The following is a 16,175-nucleotide window of genomic DNA, read 5'->3' on the forward strand; positions in this document are numbered from 1 at the left end:
ACACCCTAGTAAAATTAGACCACAGGTCATCATACTAAGATAAGTATTCTCTTCTCTTTGCCATTTATATTCCTCTACAGGTCTGGCCTTTTTTTTAAAAAAAGATTTTATTTATTTATTTGACAGAGAGAGAGAGATGACACGTAGGCAGAGAGGCAGGGCAGAGAGAGAGGGGGAAGCAAGCTCCCTGCTAAGCAGAGAGCCTGATGCGGGGCTTGATCCCAGGACTCTGAGATCATGACCTGAGCCGAAGGCAGAGGCTTTAACCCACTGAGCCACCCAGGGTGCCCCAGGTCTGGCATTTTAAAGTGCAAATCATCTTGAACCTGCTTTGAAAGTTAAATAAATAGCATTTTCCCAAAAATCTCCTTATTTCTCCATTATCTGGGCTGTATCCAAAAACAAAACAAAACAACAACAACAACAAAAAAAAAAAAACGAAAGAAAGAAAAATAACCCCAGTCATTTAAAAATTTAACCATCCATGTGGGCCAAGGCTGCAATTAATTATCAACATTTCAATTCTACAAAATCAGTGGTAGATTTGCCAACTGCCTGTATCATCTTGAAAAAGTGAAATTTGTTGAGACCCTTGAGTTTCTCTTATTTCAGGAAACAGGTTTCGACCTCCCTGGAGTAACCTAGAGTTCCAGTCTCTGGCACAAATCTGAGCCACCTGAGTGTGCTTCATTCCAGGCCGGTCCACATGACAGACACCCACGCACTGAAAGAAATCTGCCAGTGGATCAAGATATACAACTATTTCTCTATGCTTGTAGATATTTATGAACCTAGATGTTCCAGTGGCATCTAAGAATCTGGGAATTTGAGCGGTCCTGGAGAGCTATTTCTCACGGGTGTCAAGGTCTACTTCAAGAGCTACAAACTCAGTTGCCCACAGAGCCCAAGGTCTCGTACACACAGGGAGGGCTGGGTTGAGTGTAAGACAACATGGAGCAGTGAGGACTTGAATGGGCAAACACATCATGCATCTGAAAAAAGGTAGGTTCTACTGAGCACTGGCAAATGCTCCAGGTATGGGGTTACAGGATCAGTATGGCCAGACGGTCCACCTTCTCAAAGCAATCTGGATTTTCACATTCAAGTACAAATAGTGAATGCCTAATAAAATGCCAATAAACTGAATGCAACCTGCAGAGTGACCTGATCTATTTCAACTCTGGCCACCTTTAGCCCATATAACACCTCTCTTCAAAGCAGAAAAGGTGCTCCTGGGATAGACCAACCAGGAAAAGGTGGCACAGAGCTTGTCAAGTAAGACAGACCAAATCTCAGCACCTGGTTGTCCCCTCTACCAAGGGCTCTCAAACAGCAATACCCTACACAGCCGCCCTGACTGTAATCATCAGATAGAAAACAGAACAGCAACAGGGAAAACTATCATAAAATGTGCTTTAGGATGCCCAGGACAACCATCATTCCCAGATGCCAGTCTGGAGACTGTATAAGAATCAGCTAAGCAAGATTTTTTATATCCCTGGGACTCCTAGACCAGGAGCTTTCAGACAGCACCTGGGGGCATCTGTATTTTTAAGGCTTTACCCCCCACACACAGACATCCTTCCCAATCAACTCTCACGTGGATTTGTAAAGTTCTGTTTTTTTTTTTTTCTTTTCAATCCAAGAAACAAGAGTATATTCCTCCTGTCCAAGGATTTAGAATCACTGTGAGATTACATTTAACTGTATTCTGTGCTGAATGACAACTGTTTGGTTTGCATGTGATTTTGGTAAAGTTTTAGCAGTGGCTGCTTATAAAATGTTGCCCGATGATGACAATAAACATCAACACTTTGGGATAACCACGTGGTATTTAAGGGAGAAGGTTTAAACTGAGATTCTGCCCGAAAATCCCTAATGCCTGGCAGGCCCATGAAGTTCAACTGATACTTGCAGCAATTAAGGAATGGAAGGGATGAAAGGGAAGAATGAGAAAGGAAGAGAAGAAAGGAGGGAGGGAGAATTCATGGCCTAAAATCACTCATCGATCCCGAAGACTGATGTGCTATGAACTGCATCGATGAACGAAGAACCATCTTAAGGAGTATCATTCCACTGACAGCAAACAGCCTTAAACAAAACTAACCCAACCAATCAAACCTTACAAAATCTACCTTGGTAGAAATTTTTCATTTGTTTAAAAATGCCCGTAGGGCTGCACTGGATCCTAAATACTAACCTTCTTACTTTATTTATCCGAACCTTACTCTGCAAAGGGCACAACATCAATTTTCCCTTTATAGGAGAGGAAAAAAAGATCCAGTAACCAGAAGAGAGTAATGTTACCTTTATTACTCCACACTGAAAGTGCAATTTCAGAATTGTTATTCAAAGGAAGGCGTCTTCCTTTCCCTACCAGCTCTCTATTTACAAAGGTTCCATTCCCACTGTGATCTTCTATGTATGCGATGTAAGAGTTTTTAGGACCCATTTCCTAAAATAGAGAACATTTTATTTCAAAGTTTTAACAGTGGGGAGTTACAGTGCCAAGATATCTCAGCATGGTGACGACATTACCGGTTCTCCCAAATACATGGATACATTGTCACCTACTCTGAAAATCCGAAAGTGCTTCTTGCTGTAAGTCCGGTATTTATCCGTTCTTTTCAGCAGTGGCTCGTCAAAGCAGTATTCACAGCTTCTATCTCTCCCAAACCAGTAGTTGTCATTAACACACTCTGTAACACAAAAGTACACACGGGAGTGTTGTGGAATTTCATGCCCCAAACACCTTTAAAAATTGCTCATAAACTCTAATTGTAGAAAAAGAACCTAAGAAAGCAATCAAGCTTAGAGCTATCTATCAGAACTTTATAGGAGTAAAAACAAAGGGGGAAGAAAAAGATTTTCTAACAAGTTTAATAAATTGTGGTTTATACATAACTATGAAATAATAAATAAGCAGTCTTTAAAGTTCTCAAGCAATTATTAATGATTTGAAAAAACACTTATAATCTAATAACTTTCTACCTATTACCCTCTTGAGGCTTCCCATCATACTTAGTGTAAAATGTGCACTCTTTCCCACGGCAGGACAGATGCTCAGGACCTGGCCACTCCTTCCCTCCCACCATCACCTTGTACTGCTCTGCTTGACCACTCTCCCCAGTCCCACTGGTGCCTTCCACTGCCCCAAATATGCTGGGTTCAACCCCCCTGGTGCCCTTTGCATTCTCTGTTCCCAGCAACTTGAACAGCCATCTTGCCTTTGTGTCTGGGCTCAAATTATCATCTTCCACTCAGCTTTCCATATAAGCAGACTCCTACCTCGTCACCCATTACAATGACATCCTGTTTTCTTGTCCACCAAGAATGGGCCATAACTGGAAGTTATCTTGATTATTTATATATAGTCTCCCTGCACTCCCCTGTTAGAACAAACTCCAGAAAGCCAGCCTTGGGTCTCCTGTGTTACATAGCTCAGCACCCAGAACATGAATATAGTGGGCAAGTAAATATTGACAGAAAGACCAGGGAAAATATTAGCAACTCATATCACAAAATAGTACTTTCTGTACTATGGGTTAAGTTACTACAAATTAAAAAAAAGACAAACAATCCAGTAAAAACCGGATAAAGGACAGGAAGAGACAATTTACAAGAGAAAGAAATACAAATAGTTCAAACATAAGAAAAACTGGACAAGGTAACTCAAGAGAATTTTTTTTTTTTAAGATTTTATTTATATATTTGACAGACAGAGATCACAAGCAGGCAGAGAGAGAGGAGGAAGCAGGCTCCCTGCTGAGCAGAGAGCCCGATGCGGGGCTCGATCCCAGGACTCTGAGATCATGACCTGAGCCGAAGGCAGCGGCTTAACCCACTGAGCCACCCAGGCGCCCCAACACAAGAAATTTTTAAAAACAAGAGGTGCCCAGCTGGCTTAGCCGGTAGAGCATAAAACTCTTGATCTCAGAGTTGTGAGTTGAAGCCCCACAATGGGTGTTGACATTACCTAAAAATAAAATCTTAAAAAAAAAAAGAAAAAAAAGATGTATACATTGTATACATGTATACATTTAAAAAATCATGAACTTTAAAAAATAATAATATAGCCACCTGGGTGACTCGATTGGTTAAGCATCTGCCTTCAGCTCAGGTCATGATCCTAAGGTGCTGGGATTGAGCCCCATGTTGGGCTCCGTGCTCAGCGAGGGTCTGCTTTTCTCTCTCCCTCTGCTCCTCTCACCTGTTTGTGCTCGCTCTCTCTCTCAACTAAATAAATAAAATCTTAAAAAAAAAAAAAAAAGTAATACATTAAGATTTCATGTTCCAACCATCATATTAACAAAAATCAAAGAGGGAGTGCCTGAGTGGCACAGTCGGTTGGGCCTCCGACTCTTCAGCATGGGTCCTGGTCTTCAGGTTGTGAGACTGAGCCCCACGTCAGGCTTCTAGGCCCAGCATGGAATCAGCTTCAGATTCTCTCTCCCTGGGGACCCTGGGTGGCTCAGTCATAAAGCATCTGTCTTTGGCTCAGGTCATGATCCCTGGGTTCTGGGATGAAGCCCCACATCAGCTCCCTGCTCAGCGGGAAGCCTGCTTCTCCCTCTCCCATTCCCCCTGCTTGTGTTCTACTCTCGGTGTCTCTCTCTGTCAAATAAATAAATAAAGGGTGCCTGGGTGGCTCAGTCATTAAGCATCTGCCTTCGACTCAGGTCATGATTCCAAGGTCCTGCGATCGAACCTCACATCGGGCTCCCTGTTCAGCAGGAAGCCTGCTTCTCTCTCTCCCACACCCCTGCTTATGTTCCCTCTCTCGAAGTCTCTCTCTCGGCCAAATAAATGAATAAAATCTTTATAAATAAGTAAATAAATAAATAAAATCTTTAAAAAAAAAAAAAGATTTTCTCCCTCTCTCTCTGACCCTCCTGCTCATGCTCACTCTCTAATGGATAAATAAACCTTTTAAAAAAAACTCAGAGTTACCTATTATAATACTGTGTGGGCAAGAGGTATGAAGAAACTGTTACTCTAACTTATACACTGCCAGTAAGAATGTAATTTATACACCAAATACAGTTTGGAGTCTAGTGAAGATAATCTGGCAAGATGCATCAAAATTACATATGCAACCACTTCACAATGATGAAGATGGCTATAATTTTTTTTATTTAAGATTTTACTTACTGGGGAGCCTGGGTGGCTCAACGGGTTAAAGCCTCTGCCTTCGGCTCAGGTCATGATCCCAGGGTCCTGGCATGGAGCCCCACATCAGGCTCTCTGCTCAGCAGGAAGCCTGCTTCCCTCTCTCTCTCTGCCTGCCTCCCTGCCTACTTGTGATCTGTCAAATAAATAAATAAAATCTTTAAAAAAAAACAAAAAACAAAAAAAGGGGCGCCTGGGTGGCTCAGTCATTGGACTTTTGCCTTCAGCTCAGGTCATGGTCCCCGTGTCCTGGGATTGAGCCCTGCATCGGGCTCCCTGCTTGGCAGGAAGCCTGCTTCTCCTGCCTTTCCCCTTGGCTTGTGCTCTCTCTCTCTCAAATAAATAAATACAATCTTTAAAAAAAAAAAAAAAGATTTTACTTACTTACTTGACAGAGAGATAGTGAGCATAAGTAGGCAGAGCGGCAGGCAGAGTGGCAGGCAGAGGGAGAGGGAGAAGCACAGTCTCCGCTGGGCAGTGAGCCCATGCAGAACTCGATCCCAGGACCCAGGGACCATGACCCAAGCCAGAAGATAGACGCTTAACCAACTGAGCCAGCCAGGCACCCACATTTTGCAATTTCAAAACTTACTCCAAAGTTACCATCAAGGCAGTGCGGTACTCGCATAAGGACAGACATATAGATGAAAAGAGAAGAATGAGGAGACCATAAATAAATCCTATTTACAGTCAACTCATTTTCAAAAAGGGTGCCAAGACAATTCACTGGCAAAAGAACAGTCTTTCCAAAAAAGGCAGTAGGACCAGTAGATACCCACATTCAAAACAACAGAGTTGAGAGGCGCCTGTGTGGCTCAATTGGTTGGGCATCTGCCCTTGGCTCCGGGTCACAATCCGAGGGTCTGGGGACTGAGCCCTGCATCAGGCTCCCTGTTCAGGGGGAGCCTGCTTCTTCCTCTCCCTCTGCCCCTCCCTCCGCACTTGTGCTCTCTCTCGCAGTCTCTCAAATAAATAAAATATTTAAAAACAAACAAAAATCAAGTTAAAATCCTTACCTCATGCCACATACAAAAATCAACTCAAACAGAATCAAACGCTAATAGTAATGGGAACCAGAACTATAAAACTCTAAGAAAAAAGAACAGTAATGATGCTTTGCCATCTTGGGTTAAACAATGTTTTCTTAGATAGAACACTAAAAGCGCAAGTGACAAGGGTGCCTGGGTGGCTCAGTCAGTGAAGTGCCTGCCTTCGGCTCAGGTCATAGTGGTGCTCCCTGCTTGGTGGGAGGCCTGCTTCTCCCTCCCCCACTCCCCTTGCTTATGTTTCCTCTCTCACAGTGTCCTTCTATGTCAAATGAATGGATGAAATCTTAAAAAAAAAAAAAACCAAAAAGAAAAAAAAGAAAGAAAGAAACTAAAAAACAACAGAAAAGATCAAGGAAACCAGGAGCTGGTTATTTGAAAAACTAAATTTAAAAAATGGGACACCTGGGTGGCTCAGTTGGTTAAGCGTCCCACTCTTGATTTCGCCTGAGGTCATGATCTCAGCGTTGTGAGATCATGCCTGGAGTGGGTTCCACACTGGGTGTGGAGCCTGCTTAAGATTCTCTCTTTCCCTCTCCCTCCACCCCTCCCCACCCCGTCCCTCTCTTAAAAAAAGAAAAAGAAAAATGAAATAAAATTAGTAAACCTCAAGCCAGACTTACCAAAAAGAAGAAAAAGGATGCAAATAAATAAAATCATAAATGAGAGAAGAGAAATAACAACAAACACCATGGAAATACAATTATAAGAAAATACTATGAAAAACTGTATAACAAAATGGACAACCAAGAAGAAATGGATAAATTCAGAGAAACATATAAATTACCAAAACTGAAGCAAGAAGAAATAAATAGCTTGAACAGACCAACAGCCAGTGGAGAAACTCATTCAGTAATCAAAAAACTCCCCTACAAAGAAAAGTCCAAGATGAGATAGCTTTATAGGCCAACTTCTACCAAACATTTAAAGGATTAGTATCTGTTCTTCTCAAACTTTTTCAAAAAATTGAAAAGAAAGGAAAGCCTCTAAATTCATTCTATGAGGCCAACATTACCATGATACCAAAACCACACAAAAACACCACAGAAAGAGAACTATAGGCCAATACCCCTGATGAACATAGATGTAAAAATCCTCAACAAAATACTAGCAAACTGAATCCAACAACACATTAAAATAATCATTCACCACAATCAAGGGGGATTTATTCCTGGGATGCAAGGGTGGCTCAATATTGGCAAATCAAGCAAAGTGATATATCACATTAATAAAAGAAATGATAAGAACCATATGATCATTTCAGTAGATGCAGAAAAAGCATGTGACAAAGTACAGCATCCATTCATGATAAAAAACCTCAACAAAGTAGGTTTAGAGGGAACATATCTCAACATAATAAAAGGCCATATATGAAAACCCACAGCTAGTACCATCCTAAATGGGCAAAAGCTGAGAGCTTTTTCCCTACAGTCAGGAACACGGCAGAGATGTCCACTCTCACCACTTCCATTCAACATAGCACTGGAAGCCCTAGCCTCAGCAATCAGACAGCAAAAAGAAATAAAAGGCATTTAAACTGGCAAGGGAATAAGTAAAACGTCTACTATTTCCAGGTGACGTGATACTATACATAGAAAATCCAAAAAGACTCCAGGAAAAAAGTACTAATACTGAAAACCAAATTAAATAGCAACAGGATACAAGATCGACATATCTTGTATCTGCTACATTTCTTTTTTTTTTTAACTTTTTTTTTTTTTTAAAGATTTTATTTATTTATTTGACAGAGAAAGAGATCACAAGCAGTCAGAGAGGCAGGGAAGCAGGCTCCCTGCTGAGCAGAGAGCCTGATGCGGAGCTCTATCCCAGGACGCTGGGATCATGACCTGAGCCGAAGGCAGAGGCTTTAACCCACTGAGCCACCCAGGCGCCCCGTATCTGCTACATTTCTATACACCAAAACTGAAGCAGCAGAAAGAGAAATTAAGGAATCAACACCATTCACAAATGCAGCAAAAAAAGAACAGTAAGGTAACTAGGAATAAACCTAACCAAAGAGGTTAAAGACCTGTACGCTGATAACTATGGAACACTGATGAAAGAAAATGAAGATGACACAAAGAAATGGAAAGATATTCCATACTCATGAACTAGAAGGACAAATATTGTTAAAATGTCTGTACTACCCAAAGCAATCTACACCACATTTAATGCAACCCCTATCAAAATACCAACAGCAGTCTTCCCAGAGCTAGAACAATCCTAAAAGTTGCACTGAACCACAAAAGACCCAGAGGAGCCAAAGCCATCTTGAAAAATAAAAGCAAAGCTGGAGGCATCCCAACAATGAAAAAAACAAACCAAAAACAGACTCTTAACTATAGAACAGAGGAGAGGTGGGGGGTGAGGGGATGATTAAGAGTACATTTATCGGGACGCCTGCGTGGCTCAGTTCGTTAAGCAGCTGCCTTCGGCTCAGGTCATGATCCCAGCGTTCTAGGATCGAGTCCCATATCTGGCTCCTAGCTCAGCAGAGAGCTTGCTTCTCCCTCCCACTCTGCCTGCTGCTCTCCCTGCTTATACTGTCCCTTTCTGTTAAACAAACAAATAAAACCTTAAAAAAATTCTTTAAAAAAATTAAAAAAAAAAAAGAGTACATTTATCTTGATAAGCACTGGGTAAGGAATAGTATAGCTGAACACTATATTGTACACCTGAAACTCTCAGGTGAGGAGCTAGGCAAGGAGCTAGGTGAGGAGCCTGCTTCTCCCTCTCCTTCTGCCTGTTGCTCTGCCTACTTGTGCGCTTGCTGTCTCTCTCTGTCAGGTAAATTAAAAAAACAAAACAAAACAAAACAAAAAAACCACAATAACTTTAAAGAGTAAATAAATCAAAATTTTTAAAAAACAAAAAACACAAAAAATTAAACACAGAATTACCATATTCTCCAGCAATTCCATTCCTAGATATAAACAAAAAAACTGAAAACAGGTACTCAAGCAGACAGTTGTATGTGAATATTCATAGCAGCATTATTCACAACAGCCAAAACAAAGAAATAATCCAAAATGTCCATCAACAGAATGGATAAACAAAATATGATATATACATGCAATGAAATATTATCTAACCAAGAAAGAAATAAAATTGATATATAATAAAAATGAACTTTTTTTTTTTTAAGGTTTTATTTATATGTTTGATAGAGACAGCAAGAGTAGAAACACAAGCAGGGGGAGTGTGAGAGGGAGAAGCAGGCTTCCCGCTGAGCAGGGAGCCTGATGCTGGGCTTGATCCCAGGATCCCGGGATCATGACCTAAGCCAAAGGCAGACGCTTAACAACTGAGCCACCCAGGCACCCCTAAAATTGAATGAACTTTGAAATATTATGCTAAGGGGTGTCTGGGTAGCTCAGTGGATTAAGCGTCCGCCTTCAGTTCAGGTCATATCACACAACTGAGCTCCACATTGGGCTCCCTGCTCGACAGGGATTCTGCTTCTCCCTCTGCCCCTCCCCCATTCATATTTTCTCTCTCTCTCTCTCCCTCTCTCAAATAAATAAATAAATAAATAAATAAAATCTTAAAAAAAAATAAAAGACAAGAAGTTTGCTGTGTTGGCCAGGAAGTGGATTAAAAGGTACCCTGGTGCGTGGCTGGCAGGAATGTAAATTGGTGCAGCCATTATGGAAAGAAGAATGGAGATTCCTCCAAAAATTAAAAACACAACTGCCATATGATCCAGCAATTCCACTTCTGGGTATTTATGAAAAGATGTATGTACCCCATGTTCACTGCATAACTGTTTACAACAGCCAACACCTAGAAGCAACCTAAATGTCCAAAAGTCGATGGACAAAGAAAATATAGTATATGTGTATATATATATATATATACACACACACACAAATGCACACATACATACTGGAATATTATTCAGCCATTAAAAAGGTATGAAATCCTGTCATTTGCAACAACATAGATGGACTCTGAAGGCACTGTAAATGAAATAAGTAAAAAAAGACAAATACTGTACAATCTCACTTGCATGTCATATATGGGGAATCTAAAAAACCTAACTTAGGACGCCTGAGTGGCTCAGTCAGTTAAGTGTCTGCCTTTGGCTCAGGTCATGATCCCAGGGTCCTGGTATTGAGTCCCACATCAGGCTCCCTGCTAGGGAGTCAATTCCCTCTGCCTGCCACTCTGCTTGTTCTCTCTCTCTCGCTCTCATTCTCTCTGGCAAATAAATAGAGTCTTTAAAAAAAAATAATGAAAAACCTAAACTCATATAAATAGAAAGTGCTAGTTATCAGGGACTTGAGAGTGGGAAAATGGGGAGATGTTTGTTATAGGGAACAAACTTCCAAGTACAAGATAGTAAGTTCTGGTGATTTACCTTACAGTGTGGTGACTACAGTTAGTAATACTATATCATATACTTGAAAGTTGCTAAGAACATAGATCTTAAATTTTTTTAATACTTTTTTTTAAAAGGTTTTAGTTTTATTTATTTGCTAGAGAAAGAGAGAGCACAAGCAGGGGGAGTGGCAAGCAGAAAGAAAGGGAAAAGCAGACTCCCCGCTAAGCAAGGAGCCCAATGTGGGGCTTGAGCCTAGGACCCCGGGATAATGGCCTGAACCAAAGGCAGATACTTAACTGACTCAGCCACCCAGGCACCTCTTAAGTATTTTCACCACAAAAAAGAGATGGTAATTATGCGATGTGATGAGAGTATTAGTTAATACTAATGGTAGTAATCATTTTGCAATATATAACTGTACCAAATTAACACACTGTATGCCTTAAATTTATACAATGTTTCATGTTGATTACATGTAAATAAAGCTTGGGGGAGCAGGGAGAGGACAATTACCAGAGAAAAAATTTTATAAATATATAACCCCTCTGAGCACCTGGGTGGCTCAGTGAGTTAAGCCTCTGCCTTCGGCTCACATCATGATCTCAGGGTCCTGGGATTGAGCCCCGAGGTGGGCTCCTTGCGCAGCAGGGAGTCTGCTTTTCCCTCTGCCCCAAGACTTGGTATTATTAAGATGTCAAAACCCAGGGGTGTCTGGGTGTCTCAGTCAGTTGAGCATCGTACTCTTGGTTTCGGCTCAGGTCATGATCTCAGGGTCATGGGGTCCAGCCCCACATCCAGCTCTGTAATCAGGGCAGAGTCTGCTTGTCCTTCTGCCTCTACTCCTCCCCACCCCCACCCTTGCTCACTCTCTCTAGAATAATAAACAAATAAAATCTTAAAAAAAAAAATGTCAGTACTCCCCAAACTGATCTATAGATTCAATGTAAACCCTAATACAATCCAAGCTGCCTTCTTTGCAGGAAGTGACAAGCTCATCTTAAAACTCATATGGACAAGGGACCCAGAATAGTCAAAACAATCTTGAAAAAGAACAAATCAGGACTCACACTCTGGATTTCAAAACTCACTACAAAGCTACAGCAATCAAGATTTTGTGGTGCTTGCATAAAAGGACAGACACATAGACCAAGAGAATGGAACTGCAAGTCCAGAAATAAACCCTCACATTTATGGCCAAATGATTTTTGACAAGGGTGCCAAGACCATTCAGCAGATAAAGAATAGTCTCTTCAAGGGGCACCTGGGTGGCTCAGTAGGTTGAGTGTCTGCCTTCGACACAGGTCATGGTCCCAGGGGTCCTGGGACTGAGCCCTGTATCTGGGTCCCTGCTCAGCAGGGAGTCTGCTCCTGCCTCTCCCTCATGCTGTCTCTCATGCTCTCTTTCTCAAATAAATAAAACCTTTAAAAGAAAAAAAAAAAAAGAAGAGTCTTTTCAAGAAAGTTCTCAAACAACTGGGATATTCACATGAAAAGAATGAATCTGGACCTCCACCTCATACCATATACAAAAAGCAACTCAAAATGGATCAGTAGGGTAAACCTATAAAACATTTAGAAGAAAACAGGCTTTATGCTATTCCCCCTACCAGGATTTTCAGATTTTTATAATCTCACTTTTCATAGTGATCCAGCCCACTTCACCCTTTCTCACCATATGTTTCCCATTCACCATATAAGCCGTGAGCCTATCTTAAAACTATGGCTTACAGGAATAAAAGAAAACAGCTTCAAGTACTTCTAAATTTAAAGTCGTACCTATGAATATTCCTCTATTATTCTCTACTTTTTACAGTTTCTTTTTCAAGTCATCAATGTTGGAGACGAAACAGTGAGTTATAAGGTACAAATAATATATTAGTCATTCTTTTTTAATATCAAAATGCTATTTCAAACATACCTAGAGTGAAATCTTACTGCTGGAATCAGAAAATGTCATAGAGGATGAACATATTTAAATTAAAAGGCTGGCTATTTTGAGTTAATAAATAACAGTCAACAAACAGCCTTCCCTATTCTGAAACTGTAAAATGGATGTTCTGAAGCTGCCACAGCAGGGGTTAAGTGGTGGTTTCTGTGGATTTGTCCATTACTGTTTGCAAGTTTGCATGAATCAGCATTTTGCTAGGGAAATGGCCTGCTGCTCTCTTCAGATGCTCCAATGGACAGAACATTACAGATGCCCAATTAATATTTGTTAAAAGATAAATGAGGGGGGATCCACAGCAGGTAAGAGTCAGTAAATTCCCCCCAAAACTGCTTCCTTGGTTCCATCTTTCATCATCTTCAAACTTCGGAATCATTCCAGAAGTGCCTTGAGGTCTCTGCTACAGCTTTCTCGAACTATTTTTGTGAACAATTAACATTTTACATGATGTAACAAAAGGTCTTACCAAGATTGGGGAATCCATCCTGAAGGGCCCATAATCGAGCCCAAGGGGCAGGGACAGGCTCCTCAGGTTCTTGGTCCTCAGGAATAGAACAGAGTTCTTGGGTAGACACTGTGTCGAAAGAGCTCAGCGTTCCTGAGCTGGAGTGAGAGGACTGGCTAGATGTGGGTGCCGTGCTGCTGGAACTGGACGTGCCTTGAGACTGTGAAGAGCCGCCGTGTGTCTGGGAGGAGATGCCTTGAGACTGAGAGAAACCACCTTGGGACTGGGAACAGGCGCCACTGCCGTGGGACTGCTGACACTCCCCCTCCGTCTCTCGAGACATCACGACCTCAAAAGTAAGTGTCCGATAATAAGGTAAGTTTTAAGAAACAAGACTAAAAGTTCAAGAGGGAAGAACAGGCAGGGGCACCTGGGTGGCTCTTGTCAGTTAAGCCTCGGACACTTGATTTCAGCTGGGGTCATAATCTCAGGGTCATGAGATCCAGCCCTGCAACATCCAGGATCTGCACTGGGTGTGGAGCCTGCTTGGGATTCTCTCTCTCAAGCCTCTCCTGCCCTTCCACTCTCCCCACACCCATACAAGGGCAATCTCTATCTTTTAAAAAATAAAAATAAAAAAGTAAAGGATGGGCATATTTAACATCAGGGAAAAAAAAAATCCAGAGCAAGCATGTTCTGCAAAAGTTAAAATTCTAAGACTAGATTGATCTATAGCTCTTCTGGGCTGAGCTTTTCATCCTATCATTTCAAACTCGATCAGTTTTTTGTATGACAGCCACAAATCACAGAGAAAAAAAAATAAAAAATAATATGAAGGTTATAAATAAGTTAAAAGAAATGAACTAAGTTGGGGGTGGGAAGGAACACTTTATAACAGCTTACATTCATCTAATTTTTAAAAATTAGAAATGTGGGGTACTTGGGTGGCTTGGTCAGTTAAGTGCCTGCCTTCAGCTTGGGTCATGATCCTGGGGTCCTCGGATTGAGCCCCATGTCAGGCTCCCTATTCAGTGGCAAGTCTGCTTCTCCCTCTCTCTCTGCCTGCTTCTACCCCTCCTTGTGCCCTCCTTCTCTCTGTCAAATAAATACATAAGTAAAATAAAAATAAAAATTAGAAATGAGGGGCACTTGGGTGGCTCGGTCAGTTAAGCACCTGCCTTCGGCTCAGCACTCTCCCTCTGCTGCTCCCCCTGCTTGCTCTCTCTCTCTGTCAAACAAATACATACATAAATAAAATCTCAAAAAAATAAAAATTAGAAATGAAACTTAAAAGATATTCATTAATACAATCAACACTATACTTAAATTTCAAGTTTAGGAACAATAAAGAAGAGGAAGGGTCATGTGGCTTCGGGTAAAAGATGGCCAAAGAGAAACATAAACTAATTCACTGCACCAGGCCAGGGGTGACCATTTACATTAAATGTCACAGATACCCCTCCTCCCCCAAGCCAGCCCCAGGATGGTGAAGACAACATTCTGTTTGTTCACTCTAGATTCCCTGACTCCTAACTGAGGGCCAGGCTATTAATGAAGCAGTAACACAAAGAAGTCTCCCACAAACAACTCCACCTAGCCTTTGTGATGCTGAGTAACGATTGGCGTTCACCTTTCATCCTAAATGGTCTTTCAGCCCAACAGATTCCTACAAAAACAAGCTCTTCACAGGGGACCATAACAGGTTCCCACCCTCACTTTAGAGTTAATTCGATGAACGTTTAAACTCTGATAACAGTCAAGTCTAAGTAACTGTCAATCCCTAAGTTTAAATCCCTAGTGTGATTCTTTTTTTTTATTAAAGGGGGGGGGGCATTCTCTCTTCTCTCCAGATACCCATACTCAGATAGCTTTCCAGATACAAAGATACTGATGACTTTTTCTTAAACCACACCTCAAAGGTGATCCCAGAACTGAGTGTGCCATGCCAGGACCTAAAGCTCTAATACTACTGCCTCAATCAAGGCTGCAACCTCTTACAGCTTTTTGAGCAAGACTTCTCCACCCTGAGAACTGACAAAAGACGGTCAAGAAGTGGCTGCTATCCCCGGTTATGGTAAGGGTCCAGTAGACAGACGGAAACCACATAAGCCTCAGCCATGAGGAGGAGGAAGTATATGGAAATATTAGAGGTAAACAAGTCTGGAGTCGGATGCCTGAGTCAAATCCTTGCATGACCTTCAGGTAGATCACCTCACTGAATAGATAGATCTTGAGAATTAAATGAGATGATACATTAAGTCTCCTCCCCCAGTAATGCCTGATAATTGGGAGAATTCCAGTCCCAAAGAATCCGACAGTGGGAAAGGGGTTTACAAGTATAACACAATTTTTTTTTTCAAATACAGAAACTGAGCCCCAAGATGGGTTGGTGCCTTCCTACCATCTCCTCGCCACCCCATCCCACACTCTTACTTATGGACACTCGCTGGGCATCCTCCTACACAAGTCAGCGTGTCTCCAGCTCCTGCAGCGCCTAGCTGCTAAGATTGGGTTTTTAATCGTTTTTTTTTTCAAAATTGAATCTAAAATATGGGCGCCTGGGTGGCTCAGTGGGTTAAAGCCTCTGCCTTCGGCTCAGGTCATGATCCCAGGTTCCTGGGATTGAGCCCCACATCGTGCTCTCTGCTCAGCAGGGAGCCTGCTTCCTCCTCTCTCTCTCTGCCTACTTGTGATTTCCGTCTGTCAAATAAATTAAAAAAAAAATCTTTATTAAAATATGGTAATAATTACTAACATTTAAATAACTCTTTACAAACCAACTTCCCTCTGGTTTTGAAGAACACAACTTCGTCCTTTCTTACGCTGCACGTCTGGGCCAGTTTCAGCTTGTAAGTAACAGGGGAAGTGAACTTCACCTCGAAGTTCATCTACAATGGAAGACAGTCACCCACGCATTCCTCTCCTCCCCCCGACCGAGCTCAAAAACCACACAAAGAGAAAATTCTGGAGATTCAGCGTGCATTAATACCCTGGGGACGAGAATCGAACCCCAAACACCCAAGATAAGTTCCCCACTATGACTCACCGCGTGAGCCCACCTGAGGCCAAACACTCAACAGCAGCTGCAGCCAGCAGCGTGGCGCTAACCAAGCACATACAAACTCCACCCTCAGCCAATCAGAACACCCTTCGTCGCTGCCGGACCAATGAACAGCGGCGGATGTGGCCGGCCACACGTAACCTCAATGCTTGCTGGGAGTTGTAGTTTAAAATGAGGAGCGGGAC

The 16,175-nt window shown here is 41.9% G+C and overlaps 1 protein-coding gene across 3 annotated transcripts in view; it reads right to left on the minus strand.

Annotated features, from left to right (window-relative positions):
* The window catches only part of CHEK2 (checkpoint kinase 2), a 39,952-nt gene extending 23,862 nt beyond the window's left edge, over positions 1–16,090 (minus strand). The window contains exons 1-5 of one of the 3 annotated variants that reach the window (XM_032883290.1): positions 15,989–16,090; positions 15,707–15,817; positions 12,951–13,278; positions 2,575–2,699; positions 2,308–2,455 (exon numbers count right to left, since the gene is read on the minus strand). In XM_032883290.1, coding sequence (XP_032739181.1) covers positions 2,308–2,455; positions 2,575–2,699; positions 12,951–13,278; positions 15,707–15,817 — 712 coding nt within the window. In that variant the 5' untranslated portion in view covers positions 15,989–16,090. Of the gene's footprint in view, positions 1–2,307; positions 2,456–2,574; positions 2,700–12,950; positions 13,279–15,706; positions 15,818–15,975 lie in introns of all 3 variants that reach the window. The other 2 variants (XM_032883291.1, XM_032883292.1) reach the window with 2 other exon arrangements.
* Between the last annotated feature and the right edge of the window lie 85 nt (positions 16,091–16,175).

The sequence above is a fragment of the Lontra canadensis genome, unplaced genomic scaffold (genome assembly GCF_010015895.1).
Source record: "Lontra canadensis isolate GAN:19392208 unplaced genomic scaffold, GSC_riverotter_1.0 scaffold87, whole genome shotgun sequence".
In the NCBI taxonomy this organism is placed as follows: Eukaryota; Metazoa; Chordata; class Mammalia; order Carnivora; family Mustelidae; genus Lontra; species Lontra canadensis.